The following is a 25,836-nucleotide window of genomic DNA, read 5'->3' on the forward strand; positions in this document are numbered from 1 at the left end:
ACACAATCTATTCGATAATTACAGTTAGTAATATATATAGATATAACGTGTGTGTGTGTGTGTGTGTGTGTGTGTGTGTGTGGGTATTTGCGTATACTCTCATTGAGAAAATGTACTTAAATGAATATATATATATATACTTTGAAAAGGGAAAAGTGACTAGAAAAGAATGATTCATGATTGACAACTTTGAGCAAAGAAAAGATATTATTTATGTACATATATATATATATATATATATATATATATATATATATATATATCAATATATACAGATTGTATATATATATATATATATATATATATATACATTAAATATATATATGCCTTGTAAGTATACATATCAATTCATGTTTCTATCTTTGTTTATTCATTATAGTTATATCGACAATATAGACCTAGTATTAATAATATCATAAGGTTATAATGTTTCCTCATTACATATAAACCTGTGCTGGACGCATGCGCGTTTACAAGGATTGTCGGGAGATGCGGGTTTGTGAGTGCCAAATAAGAATATTAGACGTCTCTGAGTACTTTATTTTAATTCGAGACTCCGTGCGGTGAAGTTTACGAGTTTTACGCTGTCCATCAGTCGCGGTGAAATGGAAGCATCGGGAAATGGCAATGTTAATGAGGATTTGAGAGGAAGGGAAGTCAATGAAGATGCTGGCGGTTGCTCGATTTTAGGCAAGGATCATGAGGATGTCTCGATCCTTTCTGGCGCTGCACTGCCGCCAGTGCCGAATGTCGTTTCATCCGCAGGTAGTTCAGCCCAAGCCGCTGATGGCGGTCAGCATTGCCAGCCGTGTCTCGTATGCGGCGATCACGGCACGGGATTTCACTACAAAGCATTTTCCTGCGAGGCTTGCAAAGGTTTCTTCAAGAGAACCGTGCAAAAGAGTCTCACGTACACTTGCAAAGGATCGCCAAGTTCTGGCGAATCCTGTCTGGTCAATAAAGCGAACAGAAACAACTGTCAATTCTGCCGATTCCAGAAGTGCCTGTCCGTGGGCATGAGAACAGATGGTAAGGGCATTGTCACTTTTTTATATTGTAGACTAAAATAAGAAAAAAAATCAAACTCAGGATACTGTTATAAAGCTTACATAACGAAAATTTTAGTTGCCCAAAAATGTTAGTTCAATGCATTGCATAAATCGTCGAGGTTGTCCGTGGTCTGAGCCTGATGAAAATCATGCAACGATTACTCAAACGCTCAAGTGTTTCATCAGTAGATTATAAAAGGCATTACAAACTAAGATATCGACAAAAAGATGATCGAGATAAATGCAGGCGCCAAACATGAACTGAAAACAACCTTGACAAAGGACTATTTTAGATGGTAGAAATGTTAGTGCATTTTTTTAGCGAGATGACTTTTTCCGTTATCTTGGTACAAATTTCCATCTTGTAAATGACAAAACACAGGATTGTGATTATGACAGAATTTTTGATATTAAAAGAAAAACGCCAGATGATTTCTTGGACTAAACGAAATATTACGGTTTTTGAAAGAGTAACAGCTGTAAAATCATTACTGTTGCCACAGTTCAATCATATTTTTATAGCAATACTAGCTTCTTCAGCTAAGGTAAAGAAAATCCTATAAACTAAGTTTTTCTTTCCAGTTTATATGGGAGAATAAGCCAGATAAAATTAGTAGAAACAAGCCGGTTAGTACACGCGAGGGGGGGGGGGGGGGTCTTAGGATGCCAGATGTTGAGTATTTGAATAAGGGGTTAATATTTTTCAACTTCGTCCCATGAAATTGTAAATCCATTTTTGAAGTCCAATTCTGACTGGGCCTATGATATATTCATATCTAGGTTAACGGATTTATATGAGAAAAATATACCGTTAGCCCTCACAAAAACAAATAGGAAAAATAGAAAACCTTGGGTAACCAAAGGTATAACACAATCCATAAAAACTTGTAATAGATTATATAAATTAGCTTTGAAGAGTAAATCAGAATCTCAATATTCAAAATATCGTTTTTATTGAAATAAGCTTACCTCAGTGATACGATTTTCCAGAAATCTTATTACTCACGGAAAATTGAACCACATTGATATAAATGCGCTTCGGAATGCAGTAAATATTTTATTAGGGAAAATTATCATAACGATAAAAGTAATTTATATGTTGATGATGAGCTGGTAAACGATCCACTGAAAATCGCAGAAGAATTTAACACGTATTTTGTTGAGATGGGTCCTCCTCTTGCCTCTACCACAGATTCGGGAAATTATCTTTTTATTCGATACTTACCGTCAAATTCTCTCTTTCTTACGCCTACAAATCGTTATGAAATTACCAAAACAATCAAGGAACTTAAGACTAACCATTCTAAAGGCTATGATGGGTTTAGTGTTAACCATGTTAAGCGGATAATAAACCACATAGCCGACCCATAATCTCATATCTTTAATTCATCGCTTTCTTCTGGTCAATTCCCAAACTCATTAAGGTTATGGCATTAAGTCAAGGTTATACCAATTCATAAGAAAGATGACTCATCTCAAATGAAGAATTCTTTGCTTCCTTCCCTATCAAAAGTTTTAGAAAAAATTGTACATAAAGACTTTATGGGTTTCTGAATGATAATGCATTATTAGTTCCTAATCACTTTGGTTTTAGAAAAAGACATTCTACTGATTATGCAATTATTCAATTACATGATCAAATTATTGAATCGTTTTATGAAAAAAGAGCATGCTATCGGGATTTTCATGGATCTGAGCAAGGTATTTGATACCATATAGATCATAATATTAATTTTTATTGTACAAAATGCAGAAATACGGTATAGGTGGCCAAGCTCTAAACTGGTTTAAAGATTATTTACACAAGACAGCAATATGTGTTTTATCAATCGACTGAATCCAATAAACAAAACGTCCTCTGTGGTGTCCCACAAGGATCGATTTTAGGACCTTTGTTGTTTTTGGTATATATAAATTATTTAGTGCATTCATCTTCGTTTTTTTTAACTTTATTTTGTTCGCAGATGACACGAGCATCTTCTTTTCTCATAAAAACCTACACACACTGACTACTTTGTCAATTCAGAATTATTAAATGTTTCAAACAAATTATCACTGAATATTGAAAAAACGAATTCTGTTTTCTTTAGAAATAGCCATACACCAATGGATATGTTACACATTGATGATGAGCAATGTGGATTGGATCAAAAGTCTTGTGTAAATTTTTTTTTGGGTAACTATCGATTCTCACCTACCATGGTCCGATCATATACACCGAGTTCATCCAACAATATCAACAAATATCGGGATCCTCTGGAAAGTAAGAAAATATCTTACCAAACATACCCTGCAAATTCTTTATAATGCACTCATATTACCCCAAGATTGCACCTACTGTAATATTGTGGGGGGAAATTGCGGTGTTAACAAAATAAAATCGATATTGTTATTACAGAAACGTACTGTAAGACTAATTACCGGTTCACACTACTTAGCACACACAGAAACTTTGTTTTATATGATTTACAGACTTTTAGAATTTCTGATATACATACATGTTTAACAGCAATATTTATGTATAGATATATTAATAATCAGCTCCCTGAATTGTTTAAAGACATGTATATTTCAAATTATAGTATTCATTCATATCCTACCCGTCATGCAAAAGATTATCATTTGGAAAATCATAAACTCATTATAGCTCAAAATTCCATAAGACATCATGGTCCAGATGTATGGAACTCATTGAATGATCACCTTAAACTCAGTTCTTCTTTACAACGCTTTAAACCATCCTTGGCTGAAAGTGTTCTTCTCGCAATGTACCACTCGAATTAGAAATTACGCTTTTGTTAGCTCCCAACTACTGAACATTGTATCTCATCGTTTTCTTCTCTTCTCCTCTCTTCTCTTTTCTCTCTACTCTTCCTGTTCGGGTCTCTTATTCTCGTTTTTTTTTTTTTTTCGTCTTTATACATTCCACCTTGTGTTGTCCTTTTTGGTCAGAAGATCTATTGTTCTGCGTGTGTGTATTCCTTTCCTTTAGATTAAAAAAAAAAAAAAAATTGCTACAAGGCATGTATGTCCCGAGGCCGTTGTCCAAGTCAAGCGATTTGCTTATAGATAACGCTCGCCCCCCACTTCTACACTTAAAGATTAGTATAATGAGATTCATGTATTATTTCACACGATAATATACTTGTAATGTTAAATCTTGTTTATATTTTCATGACTAGTCAAAAATATGTTTGATATTGTTATACTTATTTTCTGTTATGTACAAGCGGAGAAATAAAGCTTACTGGAACTGAAACTGAAAGATGTATTTTATGCCATGCCCCTGTTTTGTCGTGCAGAAGGATCTAATTCTGAGTTGTACTATGTTAACATTGAGACAATAAATATAATATTCCATGGAGGGCTAAAACATTTGGAAAGGAAAACCTTGATATGACACAGAGCTCAAAGGTCAATGTGGAAAGTCTTCGCATTTGAAATATACCTTATTTACAGGTATCCAATGAATGACATGGACGTGAAAGAAAATACTGTGATTGCATCTGACCTCGAAAAAATAACTTTTAGCAACGAGGAGGGAAATTTTAAGAGCCAATGGGATTTTCAGAAGCTTTTACATTGTCGATATTTTGAGCAAAATGTGGTCCACCAACTTCATCCTATTTGAAATCCCAATATAGATATAGACCATGTTCAGTGATCTTTTATATGTGTTTTCCTCATTTAGTCGGCATTGCTCAGTTATACTTACGAAAGAGCGTTACTTTGTTCAGAAAAGGATACAGTTTCCTTTTTTATTTATATGCCAAATCGCGGTAGAAATTACCGTTTCATGTTTCCAGCTGAATAATCAATACATTTTCTCGACAGATATGTTCATACTGTATCGTATTCGACTAATGTTGTTACTTTGATATCGGGGGGGGGGGGGGGAGGTGTTCAAAGTCTCTTTTAGATCGATTTTCTTTTCTTTTGCAAAACCGTGCAATTCGTTTGATTAGTAATAGACGTATCTTTCAGACATACAAGTCCAAACGTATACGTTTTGACTAATTTTGATGATGTGGACACACTTTTTTTTTTCCCTCGCTAGTTTTATATATTTATATATAAATAATATTTTGCCAAAGTTTCATGATATGCCCTACTTTCAAAATAAGAATGATACAATACAAAACAGATGTATAAATTGTATGTTTCCTAACTTTAAATCTCATCAGTGTTATGGAATGACATGCTGAATTAGATACAATATTGCCTAGAAGACTCTCAATATATACAAAAGGAACTATAGCTTCTTTCTTGTCCATAAGAAATGTATATCATAAATTTTCAGCTCCATTCAATGTAGGCCTGATATGTACCTTACTTCGACAACCCTCCTCCCTTCTTATAAGTCTTTTGTTCATTTTGCAGTTTTCTATCATTTGTATTCTATTAATGTAAAATGTAATGTAAATTTTTAGTTGTAAAGTTGGGATCGGCTCAAGAAAGACGAACAGATAATCTTCCATGCACATACCACATACTAAAATTATTATTGTCATGATGTGTTTTGTCGCTTTTCAAAATGTTATAGTACTTTTGTCTCTATTGATCCTATGTTTTATACCTGCTTTATAGTTCTGAAATTCTGTGTTTTATTATGATATATTTTTTTTAAAATCAGATGTGCACATGAAAGGAAATGAGATATTTCAACTAAGTCATGGTGTAGCTATGAGATTGCAAGCTTTGGTTCTCTCTGGTGATGTGTGTGGAGCGGAATCCTGGTCATTTGTAGCATAGCCGTTAATTATTTTATGCCTAAATCCCGACACGGGCAAAGAACAATTTACAAGATGAGATTACCAAAAATTCAAAAAGTAACGTCAAAACAAATATCCATTTTATTTTTTTAAATTTTTTTTTTATCTTGACAGTTGTTGATGACGCTTTTCTCTCCTTAATTTATTGACCTCCGTCCTCTGATGTTAAATTTTCATGCTAACATCATGAGTGAATTTCCGCCATTCATGTCTGTCATCAACATGGTCTCTCTAGTTGTGAAGGACATCAGCTCTCCTCAGAATGTCTTTGATTGTATCTTAGTATCTCAGATGAGGGCGTCCTGTACTGCGTGTGCCACCTTCAAGCTCTCCAAAAAAGAGTTCCTTGACAGGTCTGGCAGCTTCCATTCGCACAACATGACTAACCCATCGTAGTCGATTTTTAACGAGGGTGGTTTCAATGTCTAGTGTTTTGCCTGTTCCAATACTTCATCATTACTTTTTGTGACAAAGTGATCCCACTTGATGTGGAGAATAGACCTAATGTGACGTTGTTGAATGGTCCTGAGTTGCTTTATATGACGCCGATAAAGTGTCCATGTTTCACTCCCGTATAGCAGTAAAGGGGTCACACACTGGTTATACACTTTAAGTTTTGTTTCGGAAGTCAAATCCCGGCACTGAAATACTCTCTGCCTTAATCTTCCCATTGCACATGATGCGGCTTGAATGTGTGCTTTGAGTTCTTCATCAACAAGCCAGAACAAATTGAATAGAGTCGGCAAAAAAGTTCACAAAAATTGTATACTACCATGGACTATGACCTCTGGAATAATTCCATCTGGGCCCGGACTCTTTCTCAGTTTTGTGTTCTTGAGTGCTGTTTCAAGTTCATCCATTGAAATAGGACCATCAAACTCATCAATGGTTGGAAGTTGATCTAACTTCACTGAGAATCTCCCAGTCGACATTTGTCGGTTGATTAAGAAGCTCGTCAAAGTGTTCAACCCATCTATCTTTGATGTCTTCAGGTGCAGACAGTAGCTCACCCTGCTTTGACTTGACCGGATGAACATTCTTCGATTTGGGACCATACACAGCATTAAGAGTTGCGTGAAACTCTCTGTGATTCTTTTCCTGAACATATCTCTCAGGCTCCTCTGCTTTCTGTTGAAACCACTTATTTTTCATTTTTCGAATTTCTTCTCTTAGTCCTTTTATGTCACCAGTTTTCCGTTTTCCTTTAAGAGTTTCTGATTCTCTTGCTCTTGATCATCAAACCAGTATTCACTCTTCCTCTTTTTCTTTTCAAAGATGCTATCTGCAGCATTCTGAAGTAGTAATTCTTTCAAATCATTCCAGGATGATTCACAGTCAGGGATTTTTTTCCTCTAAGAAGCTTTCTAACATAGATTTCTTTTTGTTATTTAGCTGGGTATCAGGTTTGCAGGAGGGTCTTGCATATTTCTTCCTTGACTTAATCACTATACTGCATTTACACAGCAATAGCCTGTGGTCTATAAAGCAGTCTGCAGAAGGATTGACTTTGTCATCTGACACAGTCGTCTGACACCCGTTGTCCTGCAGAGCATTTGCACTGCAGACTAGTATGTACTTCTGTGTGCACGTCGCTGGCTGTACACGTCTACGGCATTACGGTAGCAGTCTGCATGCATTAGGATCTTAGGAATACCTACGAAGCTTTCTAAGGGCCATTTTTGACAACCTAAAAAAGAAAAAAAAAAATCCACGTACGTACGTAATAATACTGCGTACGTACGTAGTATTTATTACGTACGTACGCAGTATTATTACGTACGTACGTGGTACTTATTACGTACGTACGTAGTATTTATTACCTACGTACGCAGTATTATCACGTACGTACATAGTATTTATTTTCCTGGAGAAGACCCAATGGATACACTCACATTCGGCGTTTTTGTGTTTTTGTGTTTTTTTTTTTTTTTAAACCAGAATACATTTGTAGTTACTTTTCAATGTGAACTAGCCAAGCGAGTGAGCCCCCGCCCCCCCAAAATGCATTTCTTTCCTTTTCTATTTTTGTTTTCCTTCCCTTCCTTTTTTTTTCTTTTTCTTATCCCTTCCCCCCCCCCTTTTTTTTTTGGGGGGGGGGGGGGGAGTAGAGGTTGAAGCATTTGCCGACAATTTTGAGGGGGAGCTAGGTGGTGGTACCCCCTCTATAGCCACACCCCGATAAACAAGATTCCCGGGTTAGAACAATCCTGTTACTCGTCTTCATGAACGCGGATGCCCTATCGATACAGGCCTCAGTGAGACATACTCCTTCCCACCCCCGGGGGAGGGGGGGGGGGTATTCATAATTACATGAAATGTATACACCAGAGCATATTTCATGAAGTCATCACAAGTTGAGACTGCTCTCAAAATATTACGGTATCCAGGGGCGTAGACAGCGGGGGGATGGGGGGAGGGGGTGCATCCCCCAAGAATTTCAGGTGTAAGGGGGGGGGGGGGTGGTGTGTACAATCATCCTCCAGGGTCTCACGATAGTTGGAATAATAATTGTTATATTTGATCATAATGTATTTGAATTCATTTTTAATTGTTCCTGTAATTGTTATTCCTTATTATTCTCGTTCCTATTTGAATAAATCGTCACCTCATTATGATTATAAATATGCCCATTTTGTAATGTAACAGATCTATTTTAGGTGCGAAAGTGTTGCATAGTTTCTTTCCTGTATTTTCTGCTACGAAGATGTAAGTAGTAATCTCATTATCAATTATTGTATTTGGTAGTGTTTCCCGGAATATGCATTGGTTTCTAGATCCCAAGATGATGACTGGGAGGGGGGATCACAATCATCATGCATCCCTTCACAATTTGAAAATACAATGGAAAATATTTTGCCGTTTCGGGGCGACAATATATAAAAAAAATGATCGATGTTTTAGCGAAAACTGTATTTATTTAGGAATAGCTGAAGTGTAAAAAGAGTCATACAAGTGTAAACCTATATATGGCAAAACGAATCGGTTATAACGAGTTCGGTTATAACGAGATTCCGGTTATAACGAGGACATTTTCGATGCATCAAGATAAAGAAAAACATAAGCAATTTGATCGGATACAACGAGATGCCATTTCTTGACCTGCCGCTTTCAAACACGCGACGAACGAAACATTGAAAAGTGAATTCACGCTATCCCCGTTTTAGTCTGTGTATAGAACGCAGTAACACACTGCACAAGTGCCCGTCCTGTCTCGATCTCTACATAATCATGTACATCGTACCATCTGAAGCGGGAAGACTTGGAAACAAACGTGTTTCAGTCCCTCCGTTATCCTTCTTTACCGGCCATTATCAGTGACGAATAGCGGGAGTACCGTTCCTTCCATGTTTCTTCTAAACCACATAACATAATCATAATCATTCCATCACTTCGCGAAGTTCCATTTGACTTGGCGCTTTCAAACACGCGACAAACGGAACATTGAAAACCAAATTAACGCTATCCATGTCCCTCCCGTTTTGCAGAGAAGTTCATGTTTTCTTCTAAATCACGCGATAAGACACAGAAATAGGCCCTATACCATCCGATGTTCCTATTTAGTTATTGAATAAAATCATTTGATTTTGTTTTTCGCGAGATACGCGTGCGTGATATAAGGTCAGACCACAGTGCAACGAGAGAAAAAAAATATAACGCATTCAAGAACTTTTCATGTAGCGACACTCGTGGCCAAAATGGAAAATGATATTGGAATGCGTGTGCAAATCATCATTATAATTATCCTTTCCATATTTAGTTCCGACTTCCAGTTGCTTTGCTGGCTAGTAACTATGAGTGTTGAAGATTAAAGCCGAAATTAGTAATGAAATCATAACGATCTCCCCGGTTACAGTAGCGTAAAAATAGTTGAATAACGCATGTTAATCTACTTGAATCGGTGTATAGAAAAAGAAACAAACGCATTTAACACTTTGAATAGATCTGGGATTGTTCATTATCATTGTAACAAAACATAATATAAATATGAGTGTGCATGATTAATGCCGAAATAATTAATGAAATCATCGCGATCCCGCCGGGTGACAGTAGCGTATAAAAATAGTTGACTAGCGCATGTTAATCGACTTAAATGAGTTGGTGTTCAGAGAAAGAAATAAACGCATTTAACAGTTTGAATAGATCTGGGTTTATTCATTATCATTTACCACTGCATTTCACAATGAAGATTTTTCTTTCTTTCAGAATGGTCCACGAGGTACAGACTTGCGTAAAAAGGATCACAACCTTCCAAATTCAACATTGTCGCATATTTTTCAAGAACGGGTGTACAAAACGCGAAGAGATTTTCGGAAGAAAATAAAGAACGCATTTTGTAATCCCTTCGGGAGCAACGATCATACATTGTATTAATAGGATTACAGCCGAAATGATTCATGAAATCATCCTATTCCCGCTGGGCACCAACAGCGTAACATACCTCGCAAGTTACGATAAACAACGCATGTATGTTACTCTATTTGCGCTGGTGTTTAGAAAAACTTAACAAGCGCATTTTTAATTATACAATCTGATTTTGTTCATTGTCAGTTTACACTGTACACTGTATTTCACAAACGAAAAAGCATTCATCTTGTGGAATGGTTCGATACAAGAGGAAGAGATAGGTGTAGAAAGAATCACGAATATGATCCTGCCGAGTAGACCTTCTTCTCAGGAACATAATGTGCAACTAGTATTATGCGAAGAGATTTTTGGAAGAAAAATAAAGAATTAAAGCATTTCAACACCTACTTTTTTCCGTCTTTTTTATATATCAATTCACAAACAATTTCCCTTTATTGTCTCAATAATAACGATCCATAAACATAACAACGCAAAGGATGTTCTTGAGTTTGATTGACGGGTATGACGTCGTGCTTATGTTTTCCTTTGTTTTTTATGCGTACGGTTATAACGAGATACCGGTTATAACGAGGTAATATCGCCGGTCCCACGGACCTCGTTATAACGGTGTTTCACTGTATAATATTTCATTTTGGCTGAAACCTATATCGAAGTACAAACGTACGAGTCTGTCTCTCTCTGCTCTGTCTGCCGCCATTACTTAAATACTGCGTACGTACGTAATAAACAATAGGTACGTACGTAATGAGCAATACGTACGTACGTAATAAATACTGCGTACGTACGTAATAAGTACTACGTACGTACGTAATAATACTGCGTACGTACGCAATAAATACTACGTACGTACGTAATAATAATAATACGTACGTACGTAATAATACTGCGTACGTACGCAATAAATACTAGGTACGTACGTAATAATACGTACGTACGTAATAATACTGCGTACGTACGCAATAATACTGCGTACGTACACAATAATACTGCGTACGTACGCAATAATACTACGTACGTACGCAGTATTTTTACGTACGTAACGTAGTATTTTTTTTTTTAGGTTGTCAAAATGGCCCTCAGAAAGCTTCGTAGAATACAGACTGGCCTGACATAATTATATGCAGTATCTATAGTATAACACGCACACACGTTGCTAAGGTAATCAGGGTTGTCTCCTCAAGAGTTGTGTTGATTTCCCATTTGATTGCTACCCACAATATCGAAGAGACGTGATCTTAAGTTACGCATCAAAAAAAAAAAAAAAATAGACAAATAGATAATATTGTCCTTGGACACAAGAAGAACGAGCGAAACCATACAGCATGGTGACAAAATACTGCATTCACTTCAACAAAACAGACAACAGATTCAAGAGGAATCCCTATAGAGCAAGGTCCGATGGACCAAAGATTTTAATGAATTTCATAGAACATGTTTAAGGATATTTGTGACAAAGACAAAACACCCAACATATCCAACACACACACACACAAACACACACGCACGCGCGCGCGCGCGGGAGCATGGGCTCAAAATCTCAAAAGAATGTATTCTACGTCATGAGTAATTTGCCTCTGCGACAAGAGTACAAAGTTTAAAAAGCCCGTGTCGGGAAGTTGAGATGTTGTCCAGACGTAGTTGATGATAAGAAGAAAATTAAAACCCATACATGATTTGAAATAACATGTTAACAGTGTAGGCGCACTCGACTTCTGTATAATATACCAAAATACTAGTGCGCCTGCATATTATTTATAATTATATCAGTAATGTAAGCGTGGTAGCAGTGTTATTTAGAAAGATATCTGCTTTGAACATGAAAGCTACGAATTTTGGGACGAACACCAAATACACAAAGAAACAGTATGCAAGCGGATTGGAGTAAGTCAATTTGAAAGTGAGCTGATAATCATTCCGGAATATAGTTGCAATCAATTTCTCATAAGCCATAATGACAGCCTCTTATACATAGCCATTGCATAATAATTATTATAGGTACCAAGTAGACGACGTATTTCCGAGAAGTCGTATTGCGACGAATTTTCTGACTCCTGACACCATTGCGACGAATTTTCTGGGTGCGTTCGTGATGAGAGTTGTGGATGCATGTCATGGATGGCGAGAGTTCACATTATGTTTTCACGCACACGCATATCTAATAGAATTCGTCGTAGAGGAGAGAAAATCAATTACAAGAGAAGAATCGAGTTCACTTTATTCGTATTTTATTAAAAGAAGACATCACGTACTGATAAGACGAGCGTCAATACAACATCACACATAACTGCGAAACATTTATCATGCGGTCTCGATCTACTAGCTCCTAATCCAGTCTCGTATAAGCAGAGCGTATAAAGGGAATCCTTTTTCTCCTCTCGTAATTACCAAAAACAGACGTTTATTATACGATCTGGGATGTCGCGTGCCATAAAGCTGGGCGATCCAGTTATCATGCGAACGATGTGTAACTGGGTCATCCAGTTTCTCAAAGAAGGCAGAGGCGCGTGGATGTATAACTGGGTCATGACCGACATCTTTCTGAGATCAAGTCGGCCTGGTCTACATTCAAGCTTGGTAAAAGGAGGGCAATTTTAGAATCAAGGCGGACCGATCTAGTGAGTATGCAACTGGACCAGCTATTTGGTATCGGGCCGAACTAGTTCTATGGATAGAGAATCAGATCAGGGATGCATTATTAGATGAAACTGTAACAGTTCGAAACATGATGGTGCCAGCATTTAACAATCACATCGAAGAGGTCAAACAGGGTTCGTAAATATACATGACGAAATATTCTAGGTGAATAGTGGTACACAACATAATCGTATACAGCATTATTCTTCTTTCAAAAACCGTCACAATGCTTCCCTCTAAAAAAAAATGATAATCCCGATCATGGACAAAAATGAAAGGAATATCAAAGATAACTTTCGAACAGTTTTTTTTTTCCGTTGCATGTAGGTTCTGTGTTGAAAACTAAATAATATTAACATATTATTGACAATTAAGATGACCAGGTCTGAATCGCAATTCGAGGTATGACTAGAATATCACAGAGGAAAATTTTTTTTCGACTGTTCGTTGACAATGCTGTAAGTTTTGTACACGCAAGGAGTACTTGCCTACCTAAATCAGTTCTCTCGAAACCAGCAACTATTATTGAGATCGGAAATAACATCATGGGGACTTCGCATGTTGTTATAAGATCCAAATCCTTGGGTAAAGAACTCACTCATTCTAGTATGAAATGCATGTGCTCTCCCTGTGGGCAGTTCATAATCATGTAATAACTAAAGTCAAACCTGTCTTAGCGACTACCTGTCTATAGCGACCACTTGTCGTATACGACCACTAAAAACAATTCCCTCCGAGAGAAAAAGCATGTTCAAAAACTGTCTATAGCGGCCACTTGTCTATAATGGCCGCTTTTTCCCGCCTCTCTTGGGGTGGCCGCTATAGACGGATTTGACCTTATTACGATATATCTTAATACAGTTGTAAGGCCAGACAGAAGGCCCGGAGGCCAGAGAAAGACCAAGGAGCTTCACGTGGAGACACCATGTCCCGAAAAACCCTCCGCAAGCTCCTCTTGGCGCCAGCCCCGACCGGACGTGGAGCAGCCAGAAGTCGATACTGGCTCCAAGGGCGTTCTTTACTACCAGTCCCTGGATGCAGACGCGGCCGAGCCCTGGAAGCTTGCCATCCGCGAACTCATCCAAACGAGACCCGATTCCATTCCACAAGTTGGTAAAGGTATGTTTTGATACACAGGATGGTTTCGCTCGATTCTTTTGCAGCGGAGCTTTAGGGATTTTATACAGACGTTTAATGACGGCTTGTGCATAGCGTGGGGAGAATTAATGGCAAACGATTATAAAACAAATCCCTCGTTTTTCAGAGAAATCAAAACACAAGACTTCCTAATTGTATGTGCTGTTGTTTGTTGTTTGTTTCTTTATTTTCTCATGATTTGCTTTGAAAGAAGAAACAAGAATCGAAAACGGATTCCCTTAAACTAAAACAAATCCCCCCAAGATTGGCATATGCATGATCATAATGCTACGTGATTCGATGTCAGAACACATCGCAAACTAATTAGCTGAGAAGCGAAACATGAAGACCTCCTTACAACTGCAAGTTATAATTATGAATAAATTCTATTTCTCTCCATGTCTTCCATTGTTTTCCAATATGTTTGTCATCATGGACAAGTCTTTGTCTGCCCCATCTGACTTTTGTTTTTGTTTTTGTTTTCATTTCTCATATTAAAGAAAAGAACATGTAGTACATTGTACTTTGCTTTGTGATTTACATCAAAGCTCGGGGTGGTTCTTGAAATCTTAAAACACATGCTTTTGTGAGGAATTCAGTTCTTCATTATAGACGTGATGTGCCCATTACGTTTTCTCTTAGATCTCTCAGTGGCTAATGGAGCTTAACTTTTAGCTTTACTCAGCTTAACGAGATATTTCCACCCAAACTTGACCCAGTTGTACATTAGCAAGACCAATCAGGGTTAGCAATGTACCTCAGTAAAAAAAAAAAAAAAAAAGTTGTGGTGTCACGATAGGCAATGATATGGATTAGCGAGACTGGGTAATCTCTATTCATTGATAACTAGTGTCCAGGGCCCTGTTTCATACAGCTGTACGTAAAGTTACACATGACTTTACGAACAACTGGAATATGAAGTGCCAGTATGTGTGCACATTTCGTTTTTCCTTACGTTTTAACAAAGTATGACTGTATGTCATTATTTCATCTACATTGGGGCGCAAATACACTTTCAACTAAAAATGTGTGTTAACATGTAAAGAATGATCATTACCATCTGCAAATTTCAACTTTAGCTATTGAAATTAACAATAATTAGTACACCCACTTGGCCTGCCATATTCAAGTCGTTAATAAAGTCGTAAAGTCGTGCGCAACGGCTTTATGAAACAGGGCCCAGGAATCTGTGCCAATCAACGTGGGGAAAAATAGCATGTGTGCCAATCGGCGAACAAAATACGGGAAAAACGTTAAGCTCGTTACTAGAAGCAAGCGTGTAAAATTACGGTTCCATGACATTTGCTCCTGCGACAATTGCTCCCATGAAATATCTGTAGGCTAAGCCCAACATACAACCTACTCAAACACATAACCCTCGCCCTAATCCTAATCCTCACATCAAAATAAACCGGAAACCCTATCACAACCCTAACCCTAACCCTAAGTCCTTGGAGAAAATAAGACCGGAGCAATTGTCGCAGGAGCAAATGTCGTGTCACCAAAATGACATATTTGTTAGAATAAGCCATTTATAAATTGCAATTCGCCATGATCGAACCTAATTAGGCGCATATAATTAATTCTTAAATGTCGGATGAAAAGAGAGTAATGTTGCAAGCGTATGACAAGGCACTACACTTGATGTGAACATCAGACACGTATTGCACGTTATACGTGTTATAGGTTCTATTCATTCGCTCTTTTGTAAATGCATTTTATGTGATTTACAAGTGGAGGGGATGTAACATAGGTCGACAATGTGCATTGTTATCCACTATTTTCTTCTTTATATGGCGCAATATGTTTTGTACAGCGTCTGAGAACTAAAAATAGAAACGGCTTGATGCAAAACCTTCGCTTTCCTGTCGGCGTCATAAAGTGGTCGAAAAATTCCCTACGCCTTCTTTTTGCTTGCCGGTAAAGTATGCTGGCAGTGTTGATAACCAGCACAATTATTTATGCAATGATATTTTTATGTGAATGGACCAGGGTTATGATCTCAGGGGCGGATTCAGGAATTCCGTATAAAGGGAGGGGGCACAAAAAGAAATATTTCTGGTGCCACTTCCGGGATTAATCAGCTGACAACCCCAAAATTAAAAAAAAAAATAAATAAAAAGGCTCCCATTCTTATCATTTTTTTTTTTCGTTTTTCGTGCCATTTTCGGGTTTCATCGGCTGACAAGCAAAATATTTTCTGGTGTCACTACAATCTTAAATTATAGAGGAAGGGGCGCACGCGCGTCCTTTCATTTTTTTTTCTTGTTGTTTCTTTTATTTCTCAGAAAACTTAAAGGTGGGCGCACCCGGTGCGCCCCCGATCCGCCACTGTGATCTGGCATGCACGCACAGCTAGATCCTCAAGTGGCACATTCGTTGATTTTTTCTTTGTTGTTGATCCTTTACTCGATCATATTTCTCACTTAGATATTGCACATACTTTCAAAAAGTAAGTAGGCCTATGACATTTTCAGTGTGACTTGCCTTAAAGGTAGGGGATACCTTTTACAGACCTCCCAAAATGCAGCAAAACATTAAATATGAACCTCAGGGGACTTGCTTAGGCCACTGCTTAGAAATTTGGAAGTCAACAGTTATCAAAAATTTGAATAATGCACAAAACTCAACTACTCAGTAGTTCTGTGTGTCAGCCACACTTAAGCCTTTTTGTTGCATTCTTCTGTATTTGTGATCTATAAACACAAATCTAAAAGTACAAGAGCTGATGTAATAACATATAGAGTGTGTGGCAAGAATGTATATAGAAATGTTTGTAAGTGTTGATGAACTTTCTTCACAAAATATACATGATGGACACACATGCAGTACAAGGGTCTGCAAAGGTAGCCTAGTAATGTATTGGAATTTACGGTGAGCCCCGAAAACAATTCAATTCAAAATCTAACGGTCAAAAAAATGTACTAAATGTTACCTTCCACTTTCAATACTTTATGGGAGTTTCTAAAATGATACTCTCTTCAACATACCACTGTATTTATACAACTCTTCATTTAAGGCGTGCAAATGGGATTCCCTACCTTTAAGGCTCCGTCACAAACACCTTTCCGAACTGCTAAGAACGCCGTGAGAACGATTTTTAGACTATTTCGTCAGATCTTCCGAATAAGGGTCTGTAGGAGACCAGCGTTCGTAGACCTTTCTTAAACCGTTCGTAAGTTTTTAGCCTGGTCGACGTTCATACGAAGGACTCATAGCCTTCATTAAGAGATTCGTAATCTGGTCGTAAGGAGTACGTATACAATTATTGCAATTGTTGGCTATTAAGATAGGGAGCATGAAGCCAAACGCGCAAATTTCTAATCCTCATTCTGTTCATAGTGTTATAGGACGAAAGAAATATGGGACTTTCAACAGTCATACAACTGTCGACAGTACAAGGCAGTGCTTTTTTTTCAATCGAAGAAAATATACAAAAAAAGTCGTAGGATCTTCCCTCTAATGACCTGAGAAAGCCGTGAGCAGCACGCAATCTTGCGACAACAACAACAACAACGACAAAATCGTAAGATGGCCGCAAGCTTGACGTTATGACAATTCGAGGTATTCTTGTGAAAAAAAAAAACCCGTACGAACTCTAAGCCTTATGAATAACCAAAATCACTTCGTTTCTCAAGAAGGTAAGTTGTTCTTACGAATTAAGTGGTGTTAGTACGGACTTCTATGAACTCCTGAATTCGTACGAACAGGGAGATTTGTATACGAACCATTGTGACGTAAGATTTAGTTACATAGATGTGTGGAAAGCGAGGAGAGGTCATCATAGCATTACATAGATCTTTTTGAAAGCGAGAATCGAGAGGTAAGCAGTCATGCTAATTACAACTGCGCTTTTCCTCACTCTTATTTCCAACCGAACACTTCAAACCGAACGAATTCTTTTGCTTTGTGTTGTTTTTCATGTGTCTTGAGTTTTTTCTTTATCATTACATAATTGTGATTCCTGTGTATAGTAATGTGATTGTGTGAGTATCAAAATCAGCATTCGTATACATGGCTGTCACTCTGATGTTTCATAGTACAAACAGTTGTATGTTTCAGTTGGTCCTGCGTGAAACTCGTGATTACACATTAGTCATAATGTTTGTTTGGGAAATTTTTGGTTGTGACAAAACGCACTTCCAGTGAAAGAGGTAGGATGCAAACGATGACACAACTTAAAACGATGATATAACTTGCTGGCACTATGCTATTCACTTGCTTGCTTGTGAACACGTAATTGACCTCTTTAGATGACCCCGAAGCGTTGATATCCCGTACGTCGTCCGTAGCTGGAGCGGAGGAAGACTTCTTGGGCCCATCGACGGAACGCGCCGGCAGCCCGATGAAGTCCATCCGCGGTTTAAGTCAGCAGGACGTGATTCAGGTTGGATACAATGAGCTGATACTGATCATCGAGTGGGCTAAGGGCATCGGGAGGTTCCGCAGCCTCCTTCTGGAAGACCAAATGTGTCTACTAAAGTCCTCCTTCATGGACCTCCAGGTCATGAGGGTGGCATACAGGTACTACCGGGGTCGTTACGTCACAATGGAATAAAAGCAAATCAAAGTAGAGCACATTTAGTGAAAAGTGTGTTCTTTGTTTTGCTTTGGTTTTTTGTTTTTTTATAATGGACAATCAGTTGATTTGGTGGTGTTTTTTTTTCTGGTTTGTTTTTGGATTTTTTTTTTTCCGGTTTTGGTGCCACCATCGCTTGATGAGAAGATAACTTCACTTTGTAACGACACATGGAAAACGGCACAAGAAAATAATAAATTATAAGGACAGGTCAACAAAATTTCATTTTTTTTTTAAAGGGGAAGTACATGACTTTGTTTCCTCGACTTCTTACTGACACACAGTATATTGCTAGTGTAAGAAAATAGCATAGTATTTTCGTTCTCTGCTTTCTGAAAGAGGTAAGTTGAATGTTCTTTTATTATACAACAAAAGTGAAGATATAATATGTTCGATTTTCTTTACTGATGTATTCTTGAAACTCACGTTACTTACGAAGTGGCATTTAATGCAATACATTATATAGCCTATATCATGAAATCCTTTCTCATTGTCTTGTGTCAAAGCTAAATTATTGAACGCATGGGCAGTTTGAATTAACCTAATTTTGACTGTTTAACATGTATACAAATGCATATTCGCAGGCGTATAATGCCACGCCGAATTCTTCTTAACCACAATCTGAAACACTGTGCATTCACATTGGCAGAACATTACAATATCATATTATTCAAATACTCACCATTTGAGAACATGTGTATGTTATAGTTTTGTACACATATGCTTATTAGTAATAACATCGTTGCTGTGGTTTGAATTTTGTTTAATTTGTCTCCCGCTAACAAATGAAATTTGTAAGATCGCAACTGCTGATTTGTAATTTAACAAACATGTCGAAATAAAAAAGGAACCACGAAACTCGAACCTGTCATCTACTGCTTTCCGGGCAGCGACACTACCACCTGGCTATATCCCTGGTTGCCGGCAGTGACTCGATGAACTTGGAACATGTAACTACGCTCCAAAGACGGAGGAAAATTAAAGAAAATTCAAACCTCAATCTTCACCCCTCTTCTTATTCTCTTTGTTTTGTTATCATCATTTTTTTTTTGGAGGGGAATCATCCAAATCAATGCCTCTCTATCCCTTTACTTATGACTGCAAAATGTAATGGTGACGATGTTGCGGAAAAGACTACACTATGTATGGATTACTGATTGATCAAGGTCTACGTGTTTCCACACTTTGCATTGCCATGCACTTGTCGTTTGTTTTTTTCTTACTGCACCTACAGAAAACAGTGAACATATGCACCTATACATTACTGAGCAATGATTATCTCATGGAAAAAAAGACAACTACAAGCTTAGAATGTTTACTCGAATGCGTTTTTGGGAATATTGCTTATTCTATATTATGCTGTACTTATGTAAACACATGATCCACTCTACAGTATGTTCCCCCCCCCAAAAAAAAAAAAAAAAAAAAAATTACAATCTGATTTTCACATTGCTAACACCCAATATGATTACGCTGTCTAAACGCTACTTCAGGGTCTTGAAATATAACGTCTTAGCTCTATTTTGCAGAAAACCCTATCCAATTTGGTTAAGCGGACACAGAGTAATGTGAATTGTTGTAAAGCATGTCATAAGTCTGATTCTTTCAAGTTTAGCACTTGGATGCTCTTGGAAGTGCATATTAATGTGTGAACACAATAGAGAGAACTTGGAGAGAAGAGATTCTTGACATGCTCTAGAAAATTCCTCATTTCTCTTTGACTACTGAAGCAAATCGAATGGGGTTTTTTGTAAGATGTGGGCAATGATTTATAGTTTCATACCCTGAAATTGTATTTGGATTGATTCACTATATATAAAGTTATCGTTGAGGAGGGTACCGTTGTAATTTTTTTTTTCTGGGGGGGGGGGGGACATACGGTACTGTCATTGCATGGAACGTAAGTTTAAACTTGAAGAGGAAAAATAAGCACACTAGATATTCGAGATATGATATCAGAACACTGATGATAATTTCAATATCTTTTCTACGTAACACCTGAAAATGAAAATAAAACATTGCTATCATAGTCGCAAAAAGCCTCCTTCCCTCTAAATTTCTCGTAAAGGTCAATAGACACATACCCGCTCATCCACTACACTGAGAAGTACACGCTGTCAGAGGCTGAAAGCAAGGAGCTGGGGTGGGGCGAGGCTTGCGAGGAAACCATCAGATTCTGCAGCACCCTCGTGGAACTGAAATTGGATCTTGTTGAATTCAGCATTTTGCAGGCATTGGTTCTCTGCTTTCCTGGTAAATGGATTTAAGTATCTCTATCATCCATGATCATCCGATATGAGAGGTTCAACTGTATATATATATATATATATGTGAATATATATATATATATATATGTATGAATATGTGTGTGTATATATATATATGAATATGTATATATATGAATATGTATATATATGAATATGTGTATATACATATATATATATATATATATATATACACAGATCAGAACTATACTATAAAGTCTCTTGTGCCTACAATATCGATCCGTCACATATCGAAAGCGACGACATTGGCAGTGTTCTAAAATAATTATAAGTATTGATACACTATGATTTGGTTGTGTTTGGTACGTCAACATTACAGATTAAGTGGGCATTCTTGAAATGTGTGGACAGTGATGGATTCCTTGTATTAGTATGTTGTAAGCTAGATATATTATCAAAACATCATATGGAGCTAAAGATTTCTGCGACTGGGACGTTCAGAGGAAACAAATAAGCAAATAAACAAACCCCTGATCTGAGCATGAGCAAATTTGCTTATCAAAAGTGATCTATTTATATCTCTCGTCGTCTGAGTTTCACTACGCGTTTTGGGCTATTTTTCAAAGAGCCGTGAGGAGGAGGAGAAAAAAGTCTGGCTATTTTTACGTCCGCTCATAAATCACGACGCAGAGAGCTACTTACTATTAATGCACTTATCATTTGAGGGCGCCATTTTATTTTTTTAAATGTTGCGTCCTCGCGTAATCTAAAGCTACTTTTTCAGCTCGACCCAGGGAAAAAGGAGAACGTCCAGCGCAATGGCATACGTCTTAAACGTCCGCGTCGTAAATCTAAAGCTCCCTAATAATGTTATGTCGACCGGTGTGTGGGGCTTTGCAAAGTATGCGAGTGTTTCATGCAGTGCTTGGCATTTTTTCAACGTTTAGTAGCTACTGGTCCTTTACTAACGTCTTTAGCGTAAGCTCAGGTCAAAGCTATGGCGACAGCTCATCATCAACTATGTGCAACAATATTGTTTGTATGCTCTTTCGCATTTCTGTTTGTGTATGTGCGTTTGGTAATAATAATAATAATAATAATGATAATAATAATAACGATAATAATGATAATAATAATAATAATAATAATAATAATAATAATAAAGAGAGAGGTGAAGCTATTGCCATCAAGCTGACTGAGCTGGTACAGCAGTTCTGGGAAGAAGGGTCAGTGCCGCATCACTTCAAGAATGTCAACATTGTGCATCTGTACCAGAACAAAGGGGACAGAGCTTTATGTGACAACCACAGTCAGAGGCATCTCACTGCTGAGCATCGCAGGAAATATCATGGCCCGTGTTGTTCTGAATCGCATTACACACCAACTGCTGGATGACGTGGTCTCTGAGAGCCAATGTGGATTTAGGAGCAACAGGGGACAATAGAGATGGTCTTCGCAGTATGGCAGCTACAAGAGAAGTGCCAAGAACAAAACCAGAGCCTCTACATCCTCTTCTTGGATCTGACGAAGGCTTTTTAACACTGTCAGCCGAGAGGGCCTGTGGGCTATCTTGGCCAAGGTAGGCTGCCCACCAAAGCTCGTCAGGATCATCCAGTCATTTCATGATATCCTTTCATGATGGCATGATGGCTCGCATTGTGGAAAACGGAGATCTCTCTGACCCATTCCCGGTCTCTAATGGCGTGAAGCACGGTTGTGTGATGGCTCCCACACTCTTCAGCCTTATGTTTGCTACCATGCTCTTCTGCGCCCTGTGCAGGTGTGACGCTAGTGTCACTATTCGCTACAGATTGCCGATTCTTTGACCTTCGACGTCTGAAGGCAAAAACGAAAGTCCTGAAGGCCCTTGTGAGACACTTCCTGTTTGCAGATGATTGTGCGCTTGCAGCACTGAATGAACCAGACCTGCAAGAACTTGCCACTTGTTTTGCAGAAGCAGCAAAAGCCTTCGGACTGACCATTAGCCTGCGAAAATCAGATGTGATGCTTCAGCCTGTACCTGGCCTGACACCTCCTGAGCCTCAGATCGAGATTGAGGGCACAACACTGAACGACGTGGAGAGCTTCACATACCTGGGAAGCTGCCTGTCTTCAAACTGTAGCGTGGAAAAGGAAGTCTCCAACAGGCTTGCAAAGCAGGAGCTTCGTTTGGCAGACTTTGGACACGTGTGTGGGGTGATCGAACTAGGCATCAGACTCTCTACCAAGCTGGCAGTCTACAAGGTAGTCGTCGTTACCTCTCTGCTCTGTGGCTGTGAGACGTGGACGCTGTACAGGAGGCAAATCCGTGCACTTGACCAGTTCTACCTCCGCTGCCTCCGACGAATCATGGGAATTTCCTGGCAGGACAGAGTCTCCAAAACCGAGGTGCTTCGCAGAGCCAAAAACGCCTGGGATCGAAGCCGTCATCATGAAGACCCAACTCCGGTGGTCGGACATGTAGTCCGAATGGATGATACGCGCCTACCAAAGACGATCTTCTTCTCCGAGCTGGCTTCTGGAGTAAGAAACCTTGAGAGGCCTCTGAAGCGGTACAAGGACAGCCTGAAAACTTCCCTTGATGCCTGCGGCATCTCCGCCCGTGGCTGGCAATCGCTTGCTTCCGACCGCACTGCCTGGCGTCCAGCTGTCCAAAAGGGTGTTAGCCTGTTCGAGAAAAAGCGCCTCAAGGGCCTGGACCAGAAGCGAAAAGCCCGTAAAGAGAGGATCCCGGACCCTACTTCTGCCGTGGCTTGCCCAACATGTGGCCGCGTCTGCGCGTCCGCCTTTGGGCTCCGTTCCCACCTCCGGCGTCACTGACGTCATTGTCAAACCCGACAGACTTCCATTATTATTATTATTATTATATGTTTGTGTATATGTGTTTGGTGATATACCTACCCTAGAGCATTGCAACCGTTAGGGACTTCAGAGCCACAAAGTGTCTCTTGAAGAGGCCTACCTATTGATGATATTTGGCAGCGACAACCGAGAAACATGCAGGTCTGTAATTATATCTGTTTTGAGGCAGGGAAACGTAGATAATGATTCTACTCATAACGTAAATATTTCGACTACAAAAATGTGATATTTAAGAAGTTTATTCACAGGGATGGAAGGTTGCGAATGCAGAGAAACGGCAAAATACAGGCAAGCAAGTTATACTGTGAGCTTTGAAAATGACATTAATCAAGAACCTCAGTTACCACTGGTCCAGATCTCTTCTTGCTTCATGGCATGCTTATGTTAGCCTCGGATCCTTGTCAAAAATATGATGCCCGCAGATAAGCTTCACATGTAACCATGGCTGCTTACCATACACAAACCGTAGAATGATCCTTCCCCCGTTCGCACGATTCTTGGTTGACCTCGCCTTGTCTCGACTCATAGGCCTGAATTCACGAAGGTGGTACAAATGAAACCATGGTTTAAACCATGGACAAAAACCATGGAGCGCCAAGTGTTGCACGGAATATTTCGTTACGAAATTGGTCATTTTCGTCGACAAAATGACCGTTTCCTCAACGAAATTATCATTTCGTGGACGAAATGTTCATTTAGTTACAAAATGTTGTCATTTCGTTACAAAATAATCATTTCATCGACGAAATGACTGATTTCGTAACGAAATATTTCATGCGATACTTGGCGCTCCATGGTTTTTGTCCTTGGTTTAAACCATGGTTTCATTTTGTACCACCTTCGTGAATTCGGGCCATATAAAAGCAGTGTCGAATCATGCGGGTTGCAAGTCCAAACTGATGGCATAAACAATCCAGAGGAGCAGCACTTTCAGGGACCTCGATTCAATACTTGGTTCCCACTGTAATGAATTGTGTGTGTGTGTTTAATTATAGAAATACGCTTGAAAATTGCAACAACGCGTTGCCGTGTAAGCTTGGAAAAACATGTTCATGAATGATGAATATCAACACACTGATGTTCATTTGTCATAAGTTTATGAATTCTCTTATTTGTTTCTTTATTCATGTAATTATTATTTTCATCTCTCTTTCATTCAGATGCCAACGGCCTAAAGGAGGTAGATCGCGTGAGGGCGCTGCAGAAATTTTACTTGGAATGCCTTCATAAGCATGAGCAATGTGCCTTCCCCGGGGATAACACGAGGTACGGCAAGCTGCTCATGCGCCTCCCAAGTCTCCGTAGGGTTAGCGCCAGATCCGTAGAGCAGTTCTTCCGCTTGAAGCTAGAAGGGAAGATCGACGTTTACGATTTGGTGAAGGAAATGATGAATTTTGGCATATAGATCAAGAAAAGGATTCCGCAATGCGAACTCCTGCTCGAATTGAATTTATTTGGCGTTCTAAATGTTTTTTTTTTTTTTCGGATTGCAAACATTATTTTGATCATGCGCAAAGTCACCTCAGATATCTTTTCGTAAAGTATGGCCCCACAATAATTCAAATTTCATGTCATTGCAAGACTTTACATCCAAACGTGTGTCATAAATGTAAAAATAATCATTCGTACAAAAAGAAACATTTAATGATAGAATTTTATGTCCGGGAAATGATTGGTATTCAGACTCTGAAATGTTTCTATTAATATTATTCTATTTGAAATGCACGTTATTTGGCTACATAGTCTTACTTTAATTTACCTTTTGATCATTATGAACCCTTTATATGAAATATATATAATATACCCGAGAACCCTCGCGTAATTCGTGGTGTTGACTTTTTGTCTGTTTTTGTGTGGCATTGTAATTTAGCTTCATGTTATTTCCCTTGGAATTTGCATACATGTACATGAATATGGCGTCATGACTAAACTTATTTGAGTTAAATTGAATTGAATTGAATTGAGTTTATTTCCACATGAAGCATTGAAACAACAGCATTATTCATAAAAAAGGAAATGCCGAACACACAAATGTAATGATAGTGGAGGCAAATCACAGAAAGCACACAATAGTCAATGAAATTCAAATAAAAACATACAAGATATGAAGAGTGCAGTAAAAGGAAAGGAAGGAAATATCTAACATCAATTTCATAGATTAAACTAAGTTTCAATTTCATCAAAAAATTGTGTTTTTTTTTAAATAAAGTCTC

The 25,836-nt window shown here is 38.4% G+C and overlaps 1 protein-coding gene across 1 annotated transcript; it reads left to right on the forward strand.

Moving 5' to 3' along the window:
• Positions 1-605: 605 nt before the first annotated feature.
• On the forward strand, positions 606-25,028 carry LOC140227698 (estrogen-related receptor gamma-like). Its single transcript, XM_072308112.1, has 5 exons — positions 606-1,029; positions 13,682-13,939; positions 18,211-18,481; positions 20,605-20,789; positions 24,784-25,028. The coding sequence occupies exons 1-5, from the start codon at positions 606-608 to the stop codon at positions 25,026-25,028; spliced, it is 1,383 nt and encodes a 460-aa protein (XP_072164213.1).
• Positions 25,029-25,836: the final 808 nt, after the last annotated feature.

The sequence above is a fragment of the Diadema setosum genome, chromosome 4 (genome assembly GCF_964275005.1).
Source record: "Diadema setosum chromosome 4, eeDiaSeto1, whole genome shotgun sequence".
In the NCBI taxonomy this organism is placed as follows: Eukaryota; Metazoa; Echinodermata; class Echinoidea; order Diadematoida; family Diadematidae; genus Diadema; species Diadema setosum.